Genomic DNA, 19,475 nt, shown 5'->3' with positions numbered 1-19,475 from the left:
AAGCTAGCGAATTCCACTCTCTAATTAGCATATAATCTGTATCCATAGCAACAACTTTTTTTTGTCAGGCGATTATTCATTTGATGCTCTTTTTGCTCTTTCTTTCTTTCATTGTCCTTTGTTAAGCTAGAATGATCAACTACACTACAAATATTGAGGCTTTGGAGCTGAATGTGAAGCAAACTATAGCCTTGCTTCATCCCAGCAAATATGATGGTTGGAGTGATTTGTAGTCTAATTTATTCAGCAGAAACACCCAGTGCAGCAAAAGTACAAGCATGAGTCTATAGCCGGCTGACAATTCATACTCACCTGCTGTTCTGTGTCTCTCTTGTTTTTGTAAGTTCACCAAGTGGAGGCCTAGATCTGCTTAAGTCAAACCATTTTCAGCCTGTGGATGCATTGTTAACTCAATCCATGTTAGTTTGGATTCTTTTACACCTTTCCATTGACCTGTGCTACACACATATAAGCAACCTGTACAATTAGCCTCGCATTTTGTCTGAACGCACTATTAGGGTTATGTAAAGGCACAGACTGAAGCTAATTCCTGTCACAGCATGGCCTTTGTTTGGGACATAGTATGACTGCAGTGTTGTTGCTCACAACAAGAAAAAAGAAATTAAAGTGTTCCCTGATCAGACTGCAGCAGAATTAATACTATGAGCTCTACCAATAATGCACATACTCCTGTGAACACACAAAAACATGCACCCAGGCAGCAAAAGCCTCACTCTCGTTATGCTGACTACACACAAGAAGCACACACAAACAACCACACACACTCATTTCATTTCCGTTTCTCAGCCAGTCTAATTTTGAGTTTTGTCAGAGCACATTACTTTTTCAAATCCAACAATAACCCCCTACTTCCTCTCCTTCTAGCTCCACCCCCACTTTTGCTGTGTTTTGTATCACCCATCTCTCTCTCTCTCTTTCACCTTCACTCCTTCTCTGTCCAAATGGTCTTATTGTGACTTGAAGATACTGTTCAGAAATCAATGCGTTTGCTTTTATGATACACTCAGTTATTCATATTCATATTAATTCACCTGTACATAAGCAAACATGCACAGGGTCAATGACAATTTATCCTTAATTCACATGTTTTCAGCTCAAATGATCTTCCTTGCACCAAAGAGATATGCACAGTACATTCACTGATGTAAAGTTTCAGTTTATCTGTCTTGCTCTCTTTTCACTGAGGCGACCCCCAGCTCCACACAATCACACACTCTTCTAAACACACTCATTCAGCCAAACCATGAATATTCATAAGCATATTTTGTATCTGTGAGATCATGATGAAATTTTCTCAGGGCCAACTGTGCTCGTGTGTGTGTGTGTGTGTGTGTGTGTGTGTGTGTGTGTGTGTGTGTGTGTGTGCGAATATAGATGCCTTAGATGCTGAAGGGTATTTCTGTCCTGTAAATAATTCTGCACCAAGATAGTAGAACTGACACTCATACATGAACGCACAAACACACAGATGCACTCACGTAACACATATATACTGTATATGCTTTTTTTTACTGCATTAGTATGCCATACTGAATCTCTGCAGTATGTTTTTGCTCATGGTACTATATAACACTGTTTGGGTACAATAAAAATGTGCTCCAATCCTAGCCCAATTTCAAATGGTGTCTATAAGACTGGTTCTGCTGTTGCTACAGCTACACATGTCAAGTGAAGTGAAGTTTATTTGCATACAATGGTTCCCATCCCATTCCAAACTGGATTACTAAGGGAACAATCCTAAGATCTGCTGAGCTGATACACTGTCAGATCCATTTAATTGGGTCAGTTTAAGATTTTTACTCACATAAACACTTATAATATCACCTATGAACAGGATTAATTTATGTCACAATTTAAAATGATGAAATATAATACAAAGCGCTCTATATTACTTTGCAAATTCAGAACTCAAAGTGCAGTCACACGAGTTCCTGTTCTTTAATCAGTGCCGATATGAGTCATATCAGAACTTATCTAGATGGCATGTGATGAACAAAGAGACAAACTAAGTACGAGAAAAAAGGAAATGTTAGCAGTGAGACTACATAGGAGTGTTCCACTGATACGAGATGCTTCCCAAAATTATTTCTCTCTAAACCAATACAATCGTCATCGGGGGACTTGTATGACATTATATGATCCTAGTGATGGCCGTCTTTTTTATGCCCGTTAGAAAACAATCTAATTTCCAATGTTATTGCTCAGTGGAGGCAAAGATATTCCAACATGGAAAATAAAAATTTCCAATACCCTAAATATATACAGTGAACAGTAAAAGCAACACCTGCTCAACATGATGTGATTGGAATTTTTGGACCATGTAAAAGGGGTGTTCATCTCTACAGGAACATATAAAGCTGTAGTTTTAGTATTATTTAAGTTATATTGTATTTAAAGACGTACCTTAGTTTGTAGCACTTTATGAAAGCATGACCTCCTTAATTACACCTAAGGACAATCTAAAGTCCCCATTACCAATGAACTGTGCATCTGTGGGAAAGAGGCAGAAGGGGATGTGTATTGAACCAGGATATTTTTGCAAAGAATGGTACGGTGTGCACCTACTGTATATTTTCAAGACTTTTGTTGGATGTGATAAACAATATTATTATCATTTTAGGATAGTAAAATGGGGGCACATATACATAGACACAGTGAATGCTGTTGCTGGACAGAAGCAACGCAACCAGAAATTACAGCAAAAACATGACTCAGAACAGCTTTTTTCTGTTCATTCGGCTGTGAAAAAAAGCTTAGACTTGCTCCCAAGTCTTAAAGTGGCAGGTGAAAACACTGCTGTTCATTCTGGCATCATACTGGGTAAAATGTTTGAGCCGCTGTTACGTTAACAAACACACATGTAGACACAACGTGCAATTATCAAGGTCAGAAAAGTCAATAAAGTAATTATCGTGACAGGCCTGTATATTCTTATGCTCGGTGGCAAAATGTGGTCTATTGATTTCACCTATTACATGCTTTGGTCATAAAGGTGAGTGATTTATGTGAATACAGATTTGATAGTAGCAGCATTTTGCCATTTATTTTGAGTGAGTGAGTATTCAACTCTTATCTACTCTATTCACGATGCACACATGATAATTTAGACACAGTGTACATTTATGTATGCATTCTGACATTTATGGAAAGGACAAAGCTACATATATGTACGCACTCAAAATGCACACAGAGAGAGAGAGAGAGAGCACATTTCCAGTGATACTGCTAAAAGCATTGCATTTCAAGCCATTTGATTGCATGGCTGAATAATTGATAGAAAGCCATTATGGCTTGCATGAATGCCTTTTAGGTGTCACCACACACACAAAAGCGGAAAAATATAACTCTACATGTGTGAGTATTTGTGTGGGTGTAATTTCTGCACGATGTAGGTATAAGAGGGGGGGCTGAGAATAGTTGTGAATGTGTGTGTTTCCGTGAGTCGGTGTGAACATATTAGTAGCTTAGCTCCTCTTAGCCTTACCGACAGAGTGACAGAGACATTGCTAATCCAGCCCTGACAAGTTGCCAGTTCCCCCCCTTTCCTCACTCGTCTGTCCTCTCCTCCCCTTCTTCATTTCCTAGACCTAAATTCGCTGCACAGTGAGGTGTGTTGTTCAACAATTCAGCACGTTGTTGTAAGTACTAGACTGGTTTTGCTTGGCACTGTTGTGCACAGAATGGTAGGGCTATTTGGGAAGAACACTTAAAGGGAAAATTCCAAACTGAGTACCCTTAGATTCACAGTGAAGCAAATGTACATGTCTATTTTGCATTTTTGAACCCTCTTGTGATGTTGGTACAAACTCTATTTCGCAGTGTCTGTTGTCAACAAAATAAAAAGAGATTCAAATGACTTGTGTCGATTTAATCCTGTTAAATGTCACCTATACAATGGATTTCAGCACATTATTTTTTTCCAGCAGTTTACTGTCAGAATTAGACAAATTTAGTTATCATCTAAGATGCATTATCAGTTCCTTAGCAGTTCTACTGAGTGCAATCGACCTTTGAGAATGATCTCAACCGAAGTGTCATGCTGTAATGAGTCATCAGAGGTCGTAGAGCAGCCTTATGATAGTAATTTAAGTAAAATGAATAGAGGTGAAACCATCAAGGTGTTAAACTCTAGCCTTGTCCTTATGATAATGACTCTGAATTCTTACTTCTTTCTATTCTATCCATGACAGCTGTAATCCCTGCATTCTTGTGTCATGACATTCATAGATCAAAACCAGTGATCACCAACTAGCATCCAATACCTTCCTCACAACATCCTCCTTGAACAGACGGACTACAGGAGGGAGCTGAGCCGTGTGTATAGAAAACATCCATCTTCTACTAAGTAAGATTCAAGCAAAAATCCACTAACAAGTATCTGGCTTGGATTGTGTTGTGTTTGATCAGGTTGGGCCCCTGCTGTTGTTGCAATAGTCCTCACCACTGCCATCACGCACGAATATTGGTGTGAATGTTTCTAGTGTATGTCCTTGAACCTTGTTGACAGAGAGTCCCCCCAATCATTGCTGCTGACAGTTAGTCTAAGCACAACAGTTTCCTTGAGGGTGATGCTGTGGTGATCTTTGTTTCCGATGATTGTAAGCAATTAATTGCCTTCTTTCTTTGTAGCAGTTGGTGGTATCTCTCTTGTTTATCACTTGTGCTTGCATCACTGAGGAGTGCACATACCATGAACTGATAGTTTTCCAAGTTCAATACTGTGAATCCGCCCTTCTCTCCTGGGAGAATGGCAATGTTTGGGTCCCCTCTGAGAGGTGTAAGTGCCTTCTCCTGCGTGTTAAGGGACGTTGCTCTTCTAGATGACCGACTCTGTGTTGCTTATCACATCTACAGCAGAAATGCATTCAGGTGGAGCAGCGAAGTTCAATATCTTAACTAAATCACTGTCTCTGCCTGAGCAACTTTAGGTCATTGAAGTCACTTGGCAGTCATATGTGAGTCACTGGACTAATATAAAGGGAGTTGTAAAGAGTCTCTGATGAAGCAGCTTTAACGAAAGGAGAATCATCGAGTGGGATCATTTTTTCTTATTAATTCTTATACTTTCTGCCTGTATTTTGGAATTGAAGGCACACATTTTTATGAGTAATTATTAGTAATTTATTTCAAGACATTGGCTTACAGCAACCAAGCAGCTCAGGCCAGACAAATTAGAAAATATGTACTTTAACATGTTTTTTATTCATCTCTGAATTTTTAAGGTTTCCAAGGTGTGGTCATCCATGAATGCATTGTGATTAGGAGCATGCGGTGTAATAAAATGGCTGCAAAATTGGATCTCCTTTAACTTTTGGTTCCAGTGTCAACTCCATAATAGTCCTGACACTGCCAATCAGGTCCTTTCTCTGCCAGCACAGTCCCTTCCACATACCAGGTTGCCCATGTAGCTGCCATCTGGCCATTAGCATCCATGTTGGTGACACTTGTTTCAGAATGCCCACCCATCTTTAAAGCACCACCCTGATCATGTGACTCAACAGGCCTATCTCGGCTGACATCCGAACAAGACAGCCAAAGGGAGATGCCTGCCGTGCCAATCGAATAATTAGATTGAATAATCCCTATGGCTATGATTATAGTTAGCCATCATTAGGGACATAGTGATCATGAGTTAATTGTCCAGTGTCCAACATGCCATTACCTCCATTTTCTGGTTTGTACCCCAACTACTCAGAAAACCTTCTATGTCTATGTGGCTTTCTAGAAGTTCAGTTCTCTTAAACAGTCACTCTTTTATTCTGGTTCTCTGTGCTGTGTGAGCTTGCGTCCACACATTTGTTTTTTGGAGATTGGGGTCGATGTAAGTCATCGGGACTCAACCATATGGACTGACAAAGTAAAACAATGAGCCGTCAGTAGCGGAGGGCAGCAAAAATCTGCAGATTCTGGGGTCTGCAGGCTTTAATCATTATCAACACTGTTTGTATTAAGTATGAGACAAGAGAATCAATTGAACAAGATTCCCTTTATGTATTATTTATTTAACACGTTGCTGTTGTCATTTGAATATGAAATACTTCAAACCTATCGTTAAAGAGAATTGCACAGTACTGTACACACACACACACACAAATTGCTAGCTTTTTGCATCCACCTACACTATATGGGGAATGGATGCTGGTGCAAATGCATATGTAAAAGAGTTCTTCCTCAGCATATGTACCGTGGTGTGGTATAGTATAAAACCCGACCCCCAAAAATAGACACTAAGCAAACAGTGCATTCTGCATATTTGCCTCTCTCCCACACACACCTTTGATTATGAAGTAAAGCATAAAAAGACACACACACACACACACTACAAGCGCACCCTACACACTCAAGCATTCTTGGATTGCCTTCCTCATATGCTTTCACATACACACTCACACACACACACAAATGCATGCACAGTCTGTCTGTCGTTCTGTCACACTCACAGGCACAAATGTAACCATAAATATTATATGAGGGGTTTTCTTCGAAAGAGCTATATTCTGTTTTGGACAAAAATTATATGGAGATCAATATTTCTTTAATATTGAAGAGAATTTTTAAAACAAACAAAATTGCTAGCATTGTAATTTATGTTTTCATCATTCGTCTTCATTTTGAGACGTGTGGTTCAATTGAGTAGATGGCACATTTCCAATGGATTTTCACTTTGGAATAAAACTCCTCATATACAGACGTGCACAAACACATACAGGTTTAGTCGTCCATACCTCGACAAATTGGAGCAGGAAAGTCCCAGACCGCAGTGTTTCCAGCATTGGTAATGCAGGTGAGTGTGGCATGGCCGTCTAAGACGTAACCAGGAACACAGCTGTACCGCACACGGTCTCCCACAGCAAAACGGCCACCACCACTTAGCACTGCTTTGGGTGGGACACCAGGGTTTCCACAAGATGTACTGTGGAGTTCTGCAGAAGAAAGAAAACGAGAAAGGGAGAAGGATTTTCAATTTCAGTTTTGAATTAATTGTTCATTTGTGAATGTTATATGATGTTATAATGTTAAAATGTTAGAAATATTATATAACTATGTATTTCCCCTTACTCAACTGCCATTCAACCAAATAATATTCCCAGCTCTAGTTCAGTGATGTGTCCAATCCAGCGACTGCTGTGGAACACACATTATGAGCACAGCCCCAGTCCACACACTGCGTCTACCATTAAAAACACAGTTTCATGGTCAGATAAGACAGACACTTGATCTGCAATGATGCGGTTTAAACACCTACACATTGTCACAGCCTCTTCTAAAATCTTACCCCAAGCACACATATAGCAAGGTCCTTAAGCCTATAGCTCTTTATAATATATATTGGCAAGCATGATGGCTGTAAAAGGATATTTTGACTGCAAACCCAGTCAAAGCAGACAAAGCTCTGCCCCAGAGAAAAGGAGGGAGACAATATCGGAGTGTTTTATAGTTAATCACATTATTCCCTCCAGATACATTTACAGGTCTGTGCCTAAGACATATGCACAAGTGTGCATATAAACATCCACACACACAAACACATACGCAGCGGAGAGAGGGAGAGGGAGACAGAGAGACAGAGAGAGAGCGAAAGAAGGGGTATTACAAGCCATAAACCAGGAAGTAGATGGGAGAACAGGGAGCAACTCCTGTCTTATTGTTTGAACTTGATTGATACAACTATGAAACTGTTCAGACAGATAGGGGTTTAGGGAGGGGGGGAGAGGGAGACAGACATATTGGATGAGGGGGAGGAAAGAGCAGAGAGAGACAGAAAGAGGGGGAGGTGAAAAGAAACGAAAGGCAGAGGATGCCCAACATGATAGATAGAACTATGAAACTACTTGGACAGAAGAGGGGGAGAGAGAAGAATAGATAAAAGTTAAAAGGGGAGGGGAAAAGAGCGAAAGCAAGAAATCAACAGTGGTACTGAGAGAAATTATGCTCAGTATGCTCTCAAATAAGCGGTGGAGGTAGAGCTGCACTTTTTTCTTAAAATGTCACCTGAAACTCCCTCACTCCTCAAACTTCAGAGATATGCGCAATAATCTTTGAAGGAAAAGCTTGAGTACGGCTGCAGGGGAATCTTATCCACTGCCAACAGCAAAAATTGTGTAATTATCATTCACAAAGCAGACAGTGGGTAGTGAAGATTTGATGTCAGCAAATGAACCGATAGAATGATTCTTAGAGTGATTCATTTATTTGATGACTTTATTGTCACACCTTTTCAATTACACCCTCCTCCCTCTCTCTACCCTCTCTACCTCTGCACTCCCACTGTAACAACATTGCTGCTGATTGCTCTGAGGATTATGTGGATATTTTGCATTTCTCAGTGGTCGCACACAAACAAATCTTTCAGTTCGCTTTAAAGGAAACTTGCTAGCTTTTTTTTCTATCATTAGCATCCATCTTGCTTGTGATGGAGTCCACTAGACCAAAGCTTGGGGATCATTTAAAAATAGATGTAACTAGAGCAAAAATGACTTAATAACAGAAATATCTTTGCCTCTAAATTAGTTTCTATTGCAGGAAAGCAAAAACACCCAAGCATGCCCTCATGTGCTGCAATTAGTTGATGTAAAGTTTCTGTTTAAGGTTTTCTTTAGAGGGTATATTTAATCCTGGTGCTCTCGGAGTACTGACAGCATAAATGAAAGTGGAAAATCGGTTCGCTAAAGACCCTGATAGACCCCCCCCCCCAACCGCCATGCTCCTTATCTCCGCACAGACACACAGTTAAAGCGAAACACACACTGACAAGGCACACTAGCACATACACACACACACACAAACACACACAGGGTCATCCATCACTGTGGCGACCCCCTGTGCTGTATTGTGATTGGATGTCAGGTTGGCCTAGTGTTGCGACCTGTTGGCCTATCGATTTTGCAACGTGTGGCCCCACTCAGTGTCAGGATGTTTGCTGTTCAGTGTCCTATCAGACACACATTTACTCTCGCCAACACACACACACACACACACACACACACACACACACACACACACACACACACACACGCGCACACAGTGCTGGTCAGTTGCTGGCTCGGGGTGCGATTGGAAACATACTCACATCACTACTTTCCCTTCTTAGCTATTCGGTTTTTAATCATTGCCTCATATCACATTTTTCCTCTTCCTAACTTTGTTTTATCACCCAATCTTTTTTTTGTTTGCTTCATTTCCACTCTTGATTTCTTTTTTCCTCCTTTTCTCCATCTGTCTCTGCTTTTGAAGCCCTTACATTTCCTCTTTCATTCCGACATCCCGTTTCTTTTTATCTCTTCCCTCAGTGTCTCTTCATGTCATACTCCACCCATCCCCTCCCCTCCTGTTCCCTGGTTCCCTCCTCCTCAACTAAAAACTTTGATGGTGTGCCAGCTCCTTGCTTCTGCCTCTATCTCTCCTGTTTCAACCATACCACTATATCACCCCTTCTGTCCATCCCTTTATCCCTCCTTTCTTTCTCTCCCTAGTTTATTGTGAACATCACATAGTTTCATTACACTAGTTTATTCAGTAGCCAGCGGGTATACCACACTCCTTTTCATGGTTTATTGCAGCCTGCCCTCTTTAATTTATTCTCTCTTACCCTCACTTCTTCCTCCTCTCTATTTTCTCTCTTTATATATATCTATCTCTGCCTCACTTTTCCTATCTCTGTCTCTCCCCAGTTTACCATAACCATGATTTCAGTCTCAGTTGCTTCATTACAAGCTGCTGCTTTTATGGGCCATCTGTAGAACTATCTGCATTTGTCACACACACACACACACATATATAGGGGCAGACAAAGGTCTGCATGTAGAGTAGACAGCAGCATCCAGCTACCCATTCTACCACACACACTCACACACACATAACCATTTACCTGGCTTTTATTTCTCCCTAGATAAGCAATTACAGCTGAGTCCAGGGACAAGGAGCATGAGACGGAAGAACTGAGATGGGAAAAAAGAACTGAGTGGTGGGTGAAAAGCGAGCGCAAACTGCTAGAAAAAAGAGAGAATGCTGCCATGCTTTCATAGTTTTTAGTGAGACAGATGACACTGCAGACTGGAGGATTGGAGAGGGGGAGTGAAGGACAGTGAAGACAGAAAAAGCAAGACAGAGAGGGAGTCAGAATAAGGAAAGAGAGGCAGTGCCACAGAGGGATGATTCAGTGAGTTTGGAGGTTTTGCACCTCTGTCAGCAGTAACTTCTATAAAAGATGAACCAAGTTTTATGCCGGAACATAATAGATGCTGAAACGCTTGAAAATAAAGCATAGACTCTGTTACAAGAAACCATGCACATGGATTTCCATTACCTGCATCTGAAAAATGTCCTTTTCAGGATATTTCCTGTAAAAGATGTAAGGTTTATAAGGACTGTAACAGAACAGATGAATGAGTGTTGAGGTCTGTAACAAACAGATATGTGTTCTAGGACACTTAGATCTATAAAAGGTTTCACTGGCTGTCAGTTGCTTGTCACTTTGATTTATCCAACACTTTGACCCACTGTTTTATAGTCTTGTGAAGAACTTGTGTCATAAAACATTTTTAGTCCGTTAGGCTAATGAAATTTTATAGTATAAGTTGTACATCATCTTAGTGGTCAGATGGCCTTTCCAAAAATCCCAGAGGTAAAGAAAGCTGATTTAGTCTCAAAAAGACAAGAGTCTGTTAATAATATCAATACTTGTTAAATTAACAGTGTTAATTCAGTTTACATGTGTAATGGAATGTGCAAAATACTGAAGAAAGGTATGTGAAAGTGCCAATGCGTTCTACAGGATGTGTCCTGGCCGGTTTAAACCAGTTCTGCAGATGACCCCCACTATCCTACGGCAATAAAAGGACAACGCCTGTTGGGCATCTCTGAGCTTCTCTGACAGACTGCATGACCACTCTGTTACTATTTGCTCCTCTTTGCAAAGAATAAAACCCACAAAGACAGTTTTAGTGACTCTCCGTTCATTCAGAAATTGTTTTTCCAGCACACATGATAATGAATATTTTTCTTCTCATTAACAGTAATTATTGTGTATGGTATGCAGGTTATGCATAAGTAGTACCTCACTGTTATTGTGTGGGCATTGGGAGTAAAAACTGAGTTAAAAAAAGTTACTGGTTCGCAGTGATGGATTAGCATTACCAACTGAATTACAAGCCCCTTGAGTTGGTAGAGTTGAATGTTATTTGCAATTGCAAATGAACTGGTGAGGAAGAACAGATTTAAAAAAAAATGGTTTGGTTCTGTCACAGTTAATATTGAAAGGAGTAAAGTTTAAAGAAACACGCAAAAACTGATCATGCTGCAACTGCTCCTTAGCATCTCAAAGATTTTAACAAGAGGAATTTTCAATGGCTCATCACGCCCTTTTAAGTTTGCTTCGCCCGCACAATTCAAACAAGTACAAATACAACTGATTTGATTTGTTAAACAAGTATATGGATGATACAAATATAAACAGCTGCACATGCAGGATGTACCGCGCAGTAAACTGTAGTTTCTTCATGCGTACAGTCTTACTCAGAAATCCTTCTAGATATCCTTCTCTAGATATCTTTCAATTATTGTTGAATGAATTTGTTAAGTAAAGCAAACAATAATGTGTATATGTGACCAGAATACCCATAATGCGCTTTTGCTCTTCAACAAATGTACATTACCATGCATAACGTTTGGAACTTTCAACTTACTGAGCAAAACAAAAGTTCAGCTGAGGTTTGGGAGGTTACTTTGGAGTTTTGGAAACACAGTATCATAACAGTGTCATGGCTTAAAAAAAGGAGGCATTTTTGTGCCCATTCTGTTCAACTGTAATACATCCATATATTCATAATATTGACAGTGGAACTTTTTTTCCCTGAAACAATCCCTTCATTGCCTCAAAGTTGCTGCAGAGCTGTCAAGCAACTGTCATTCATACTAGGATTCAGGCAATTTCCTCAAATTCTAAGTATGACAGCTCAACAATCACGAATAGGATAATATGGAATTATTCTACGTGGCTGTGTGCTTTTTAATATGAAAAGATTAATGCCAAGATGAGATATCTGCCATTTGAAAACTATGACATATATCTCTACAAAAGCATTAACAGCATAAAATGTAAAACGCCACTGAAATGCCCATTTAAGGATCATGCTGAGCAAATGTTGAGCAAAAAGAAAGACTGAAAGGACGGGACTAAAGAAGGAAGAAACGCAATGCTTTTATTTTACAAGCTATTTATACCAATAAAAAGTGTGTTAAACTCTTTCTCTTTCTAATAAAAGCTTAAGAGTGCGATAGAGATATAAAAAAGGGGCACACCGAAGTGGAGTGGTCACTGCTTGATAAAAGTAGTTAGGGCAGAGAAAAACATCTTCCTTCATTGTTGATGAAAACATTGGCTCTCCATGGCATTGAAACAGACCACTACACAGCAAGAGGGCAGAAAAGATATGCGATCAGCAAGCGGTACAACAAGCACCAGTTTTACAGTCCTGGCCTCCTCCAACCGCCACCATCCACAGTTCAATAAGAGGAACAGCAGGGGAACGACTACAAACTCTATCCCAGACAAATTCCCTTTGAGTCCTGACTTGGCTCCCTGTAGCGAAGCACAGCAGAAGCACCAGCAACATAACTAGTCATTTAACACCAGTTTGTTCATTCACGTCCTGGTCTACAGAGGCAACGTTAAATTGATAATAACTACAGCATTGTTTAAACAAGCAAAAAAAGATCTGAACTTTAAGTGTAGAATTTACCACAAGGAGAATGGCCCGCTTGATAGCTGCACAGCATTTCCAGATTCTTCAAGCGAGAGGCGACTTTTTTTGACGACGATACTTAAAACCATAGCCAGCCAAATGAATGACTGACCTGATCTTTTTTTCAAAGACATTGTAAATGGAATGTGACAGATAACTGTGATGTAAGTAAAGTTCAAAATTTCTTAATAAAGTAAATGCAGAGTTTACACATGAGTACTTAAAAACAGTACACCAATCCTCCACTTTATTTGGGATTATTTGACCATTTAACATTAAAAGCTCCAAAATGCTCCACCACAGCTTTGCATTTTGGTAAAACTGACAACTTGATGATTACAGCACAATTAGTCTGCTTTAATCACGTTGCCAAAAAATGGTTGCCTAATTGGCTCCTTAGAGACTGAGCGAGAGCCATACTTTGCTATAATTTAGACAGGAGCCAAGAGGTGTAAACATAAAAGGTAAAAATCCAGACTCCAAACTGTGCAAGACCTGGAGAGTTGTCTGTTCTTGTTTTACTTTAAAAATGTACTGTGTAAGGGAAATCATTTTCAACAATCAATAAGCCTCCTGTACCAGTCTTGTTGATGCAGGAATACAGGAAGCAGTGTGTCCTGTATGCAGTCAGGCGAAGGTGAAACGGTGCAGGGGTCATGGAGTTGGATATGAGAGTAGCGAACGGGACCTTCATGCCAGAGACCTGATCAACCAATTACGTAATTATCAATTAAGTAATTATGAAGAATCATGAAGTGGCAGCAAAAAGGTGGGTGTGTGTGTTTGACAAACAGTGAAATTCTGAGGGAGGGTTACAGCTGGAAAAAGGGACAGTGCCCAGATAGAGTAATGGCTTTCCAAAGCATTAGATCATCTGGCAGCTGTGAAGATCAGTTACTACACACACAACTGTGTTGCTAATGACTGTAGCTTCTAGTGGAGATCAAACATTATGGACTCAGAGCAGCAGACCACTGATGTCTCTCTGGGTTTATTACATGTCACAACACAGACAATCAAGCACACACACAAACACACCCAAGCACCACTCTCCCTGAAGGTAAAAGCAGGAGGATCGCCTTAGTGGTGCCTTGATGTTCTGTGTAAACAATAATTATCTGTTTTCAATATAGTTATGAAGCAGCTTCAAGCAGTCCGGTGTCCATACTGATGATCCTCCTAAAGAGCATATACGCAGGACAGTATATGCAGTCAATAGAAGTGGTACCTGGCACTGAATTTTCCAAGCCAGAACTGGCTTATTTTGCACTTGATCACTGACTGATGACTGCCACACTGGAATGGAAATGCACACAAAAAGCTCCTGTTAAAAGTACAAATGTAGTAATATTTTACTAAATAAAGAGCTTTGCATCGTTCAACCCCTGGTGGGCAGCCTAAAGATGAAATCTTATTCTCTTTCTACGTTTTATGATTCTGATACAGCTAAAAGTAAAAAGTACATAATTTTATTGATGACTGTGCATGCAAAATTATTTCATCAAATTATTTTCATTAATAGAGCCAACAAGAACAGCTGTGGCTCAGAGGTAGAGTGGGTCATCCCTCAATCAGAAGGTCAGCGGTTAGATCCCCAGCTCCTATGGGTCAGCATGTCGAAGTGTCCTTGGGCAAGGCACTGAACCCCAACTTCCTCCTGAAGCATGGCTTCAGTGTGTGAAAGAATAGTCTACTTCAACTTAGACTCCTCCTGTATGAATCACGTGTGAATGGCTGAATGAGGATGTGATGTAATAGCGCTTTGAGTAGTTGAAATGACTAGAAAGGCGCTACACAAATACAGACCATTTACCATTTAACACAGTTACACATAAATGCAGTGAAGTAAATAGCATGGTGCTCCTTTGAAATGCGGCGCACTTAAGTATAAACTTTCATATGATAGAAATACTTAGTTAGAGTCAGCCGGGTGAGGATGCAATTTAATGAGAGTGGGTGAAACAAGTTAATAACTTTGGAGGAAGACAATAACCCTGTCCAACACAATTACCTCATTTTTGTTGATAGAATATCTATCTAAGAACGTTAGTTGAAAAGATGTACTTTTTTTCCAGCCTTGCAATTTCCCTATATGTAATTGAATGAGCAGATAATGACGGCAGTCTGACTGCTCACAAAGAAACATGGGGGTGTCAATTATAAGCCCTTTACCTCCACTTCATCAGCGCATGTGTGTGTATCAGTGCATGCATGTCACTGCACGTACAAGACAAGTTTGTGTGTTTGCATCTCTGTGTCTGTGTGGGTATCCTTGATGCACTGATCAATAGTTCTCTGAGGCCTAGTTCAATAAACCATTAGATTTCTCCTTAAAGACATCCCGCCAACAAAGTGTCATTAGACACATACAAAGAAAAACAAAAATACTACGATATGTTATTATCTGATTTGAAAGGGCTAACTCTGCCTTTTTGAAGACCCGAACAAATCATCTCCATCACACCAGGTTCAGTGTTTGCAAAAACAGACAGCTTTTTAGCACACTGAATGATGGCCAGATGATCGCCATATTTAAAGATGCATGGGGAATTTTGGCAATTACAATGCTGAGAAATGCAGCTATTGCATTATTTTTGTGTTCAGCACTGTATTTATCTACTTCACAACAGTTTAACCGAGCGTGTATGTTAGACAAACTCATGTTCATCATGTTCACAGTATCACACTGAAGATTACGCCTATAGATAGAGCTAAAATAACAATTTTCTCAATGCACAGCAGTTAGCTTATTTACATTCTCAAAAGTCAGTATACCATTGAGTGCTGACACACTATTAGTCATTATATCAAGGGGCTGCACTAAGTCAGGGTCCTGATTTGTTTTCCTCTCTCTCTAACTGACCCTTCTCACACATCCACATCCTCCTTACTTCTTCTCTTATCTACCCTCACAGCCACCCCTCTCCTCACTATTAATTAAAACTCTGTGTGTATGTTCTTGTTCTTGTGTGTGTGCATGTGCTTGTGTGTGCACACTGGGCTTCAGTATTAATTAAAGGTGTGAATGCTAATTGCTCAGATCAATAACGGGTCGTTAGGCCTCAGGGGCCAACAGCCAATAGGAAATCATTATGTGTCTGACATCACTGTCACTCTGCTAGAGCTGCACTGCACTGTGACACGCACAGACACAGACACCTGCACTTACGCACGCAGATTTGTACTTACACACTCACACAGCTGTCATTTGGAAAAGATAGGTTCACCTCAGAGGTTGTGAGAGAGACAGAGAGAGAGTTTAGAAGCAGAGGAGGTTAGCAAGACACAACTGGCGCAATAGATAGAAACTTACTGTATGTTCCTAAAACTAAATCGATATCCATTAAGGAGAGCAAGAGAACGAGAGAGAGAGAAAGAGAGAGAGAGAGAGAGAAGAGAGAGTGAAAAAGGCTTTCAAAAAGAATCAGATGCCATAGTTGTCATTGAACAGAACTGAGTAAATGAGTGTGTCCTCTCAGAAGGCCTTTTTGTGCTGATCAATACTGGAGCGCTCTTTCTCTCCCCTACCTCATGCACAAACTTTCTTTTCAAATCTCCTCTTTTGTCTTCCAGTCTGTCTTCTTTCTTTTGTCTCAGGCATCCAACTATCAGCCACCGTCAGCATGATACTCAGAGTACTAAGGACAACACTCTGACCTTGACCTCAGCAACACTATTGTGTTGCTCGAAAGCTGGTAGACAGTCAGCTCAATTTGCCATTTCAGACCCACCCAAGCATATGCTATATACCACCATGTCCCAACTACCTTCTAGTGCCACCACTGTTCTCTACAAATAAACTTGAATTTGAACATCCACCAAACTGCTTCTTGACCAAAACTTCACATTTGTTATAGATTCCTGATCTCCAGTCAATAATTCAATAATGAATTGATTTTACTGACCATTTAATCTTTCCATTGGCGCCATCATCAGGTAATTGTGTCGATGTGGGCGTAATTCCATTTAATATACTGATCACGTTCATGCTCCCCTTGAAGATGAATCATTTTCCTTTTTGGACTCTACATCAGCTTTTCCCTACTTCACACAAAAGTTGAAGACTTGCTCAGCTCATTCACCCTCTTTTTGTATCTTAATGACCCCAAGTCCCTTCCCCCAGCTCTACCTTCAAGACAAACTTGACAGTTTGTAGCACTACCTCTGTTAATGCTGTTGATCGTTCCATCTGACAGTTAGTATTATGGGTGTGATGAACAGTGCCGTCTCCAGGGTTCACTAGTGTGGCTCTTAGTGTTGTCACTTTCCTATATCTCTAATACCTTCGGACAGACCTTTCGCTTGTCCTTAAACAAACTGACACCAAGTGAGCAGACAGCAATCGAGGGTTATGCAAGGTTAATGCTGTTAAGTGGTGTATGAAACATTAACCGGTAACCCATGTACAGATTATTGCCTGTAGAGACAGCCATTGTCAATGAGTGTGTGTCTCCAGTGACTGACAACTTCAGCCATACACATCCACGGGTAGACTGTGCATATTTAATAAAAGCGCACTGACTGAGTTTGTCTTTGAGTGTGTGTGTGTTAGAATCATTTCTCTGTGTTGATAACATCTGTGTGTGTGTTGCTTGATTGCACAGTTGAGGTGAGCTAGCAGGCAAAGCTAGCTTGCCTGTGTGAGTGTGTGTGTGTGTGTGTGTGTGTGTGTGTGTGTGTGTGTGTGTGTGTGTGTGTGTGTGTGTGCCAGAATGTGTGATATCTAATAGCTGTGGTTACTGTAGCGTGACTTATTAAATTTAACATCAAGAGACCCCCTAGAAAGCTGACTGACAGATCCTGCCACACATGCAAACACACACACTCGAATTTAAAGCTACCAATCACACCTTAACTGTGAAACTAACCAACCGACAGAGACACAGCTGACTAATCATCCTACATACAGTACAAAGGCAGTGATTATAATGTGTCTGAAAACCAAGCAGAAAGTAAATTAAGGCATAGAAATATTGCATTACCTCACGTCATGTAGACAGAACGAAGGTTAAAGAACTTAAATAAACAGGTCAATGTCACATTTACAGGCACAGAACAACACACAGCTGATAATCTACACATAAATTAAAAAAGTGAACTCCTTGCATAAGAATGCCATATTCCTTGACTTTATGAGAAAAGCTGCTATAGCTGCTCTAGTTGGTTGGTTTAAATACCTGACATGGGCTCTGATCCAAAAGCTGATCAATATAAAGTTTAACATTAGCTTTCAAAGTATATTTGTTGAAGTCATAATGAAATGTACAGTGTCGTGGCAGCCTTGAAGACTTCAGCAGCTGGTCTCTGTCCTGTTTCAGTTCTTTCAGCTCGTTTCCATCCTGTCCCTTTTAATCTATTCTTCTTTCATGTCTCTCCTCATCTCTTTCTCTGTCACCAGGCTTTGTACCATTAGTGCAGTACAATCTAACATCAACCACAACCCAACAAGTGTTCCCTCTGCACAGGACTAACATACAGTATTTCACTCATACCACATGATGGCATTGTGTTTGTGTGTGTGTGTGTGTATGTGAGTAGTTTGTGCATTCATGTGTATTGGGGGATGCACAGTCACTGGGGGATCAATTTGTACAGAAGTTGCTCTTTTCATCACAGGACAAAACTTCAATAATTGCAACTATCTGTTATGACAGACACAGACATCACAAGGCAGAACTCTGTCTCCTATCTGCTGCAAAGTAAAGGAGTTTATTTAATGAGATTTACTTGCTCTTGTTCCACAGCTATCAAAATCTGGTGTTCAGATAATATTTTATATTTAGATAATATTTTCCCCAAAGATGATAGGCTTTGTGGTTTTTTTGTACTGTATACTTTTGGTTTTTGCGTTTTGTTTGTACAAACAAAACTTGTTATGTGCACGAAATTTCTCTAATATCAATTAAAACACAGTTTAAATATACAATCGGTATTTTAGAGACTGGTTGTAGAGTGTCATGTACATACATTACATAACTTTTCTGAGGATTAAACTGTATTAACTGTATCAAATGCTCAGCCATCAATTCTAGAGGGAAAAGAGAAATTCAAATGAATCGGTTGTTCTCGAACAAAGCTAGCGATGCTGTTTTAGTGTACTTCCCACTGTTATACTGCAGTTCTCCTTACTAGGACACAGTAATTACGATACTAAAAGCAGTAGGAACGTGAAATAACAAAATCTGCTGATAGAAAGCAGAGCACAAGGGCTGAAGGATACAGCGCTGATAGTCATTTTAACAATTAATTAGATGATTAAATATTGAGAGAAAAACCCCATGGAATGCCCTTAAATAATAAAATCTGCTGATGAGTAGCAGCTCAAGGAGGTTAGAGATCATTCTGTTGATGTTCCTTATCACATTTTATGGGATGGTGTTACATTTGGTGAGAACCCTCTTTGATTGGCTGACAGTGTTGAGGGATACATTTTCTCTAAATGCTGCCTCGGAGTGCTGTCTGACTCACGGCATCAGAAACTGCCATGTCAGCATGACCCTGCTCATTTTCTGGTTATGCTAATCAGGTGACATTCCTTCCTGCTTGGCAGGAAGAGCTGATTGGATGGGCCTAGGTGGTGACCCTGAAGGGAGGCCGTTTGATTGGTTGGCTGATATAAAGCTGAATAATGGACTGACATTGGCCAGGAGGCCGTATTATTATCAACACACACTACTGCGGAACATGAGCACACATCAACACACACTGATA

At 40.2% G+C, this 19,475-nt stretch overlaps 1 protein-coding gene across 1 annotated transcript in view; it reads right to left on the bottom strand.

Annotated features, from left to right (window-relative positions):
• Positions 1–19,475, bottom strand: part of csmd3b (CUB and Sushi multiple domains 3b) — a 322,370-nt gene that overhangs the window by 184,872 nt on the left and 118,023 nt on the right. Inside the window, exon 4 of the mRNA XM_070847130.1 lies at positions 6,747–6,944. Coding sequence (XP_070703231.1) covers positions 6,747–6,944 — 198 coding nt within the window. The remainder of the gene's footprint in view (positions 1–6,746; positions 6,945–19,475) is intronic.

Source organism: Pempheris klunzingeri, chromosome 16 (genome assembly GCF_042242105.1).
Source record: "Pempheris klunzingeri isolate RE-2024b chromosome 16, fPemKlu1.hap1, whole genome shotgun sequence".
NCBI classification, from domain to species: Eukaryota; Metazoa; Chordata; class Actinopteri; order Acropomatiformes; family Pempheridae; genus Pempheris; species Pempheris klunzingeri.
Note: the sequence above shows the minus strand (reverse complement) of the source record. Positions and strands in the feature narration are given on the sequence as shown.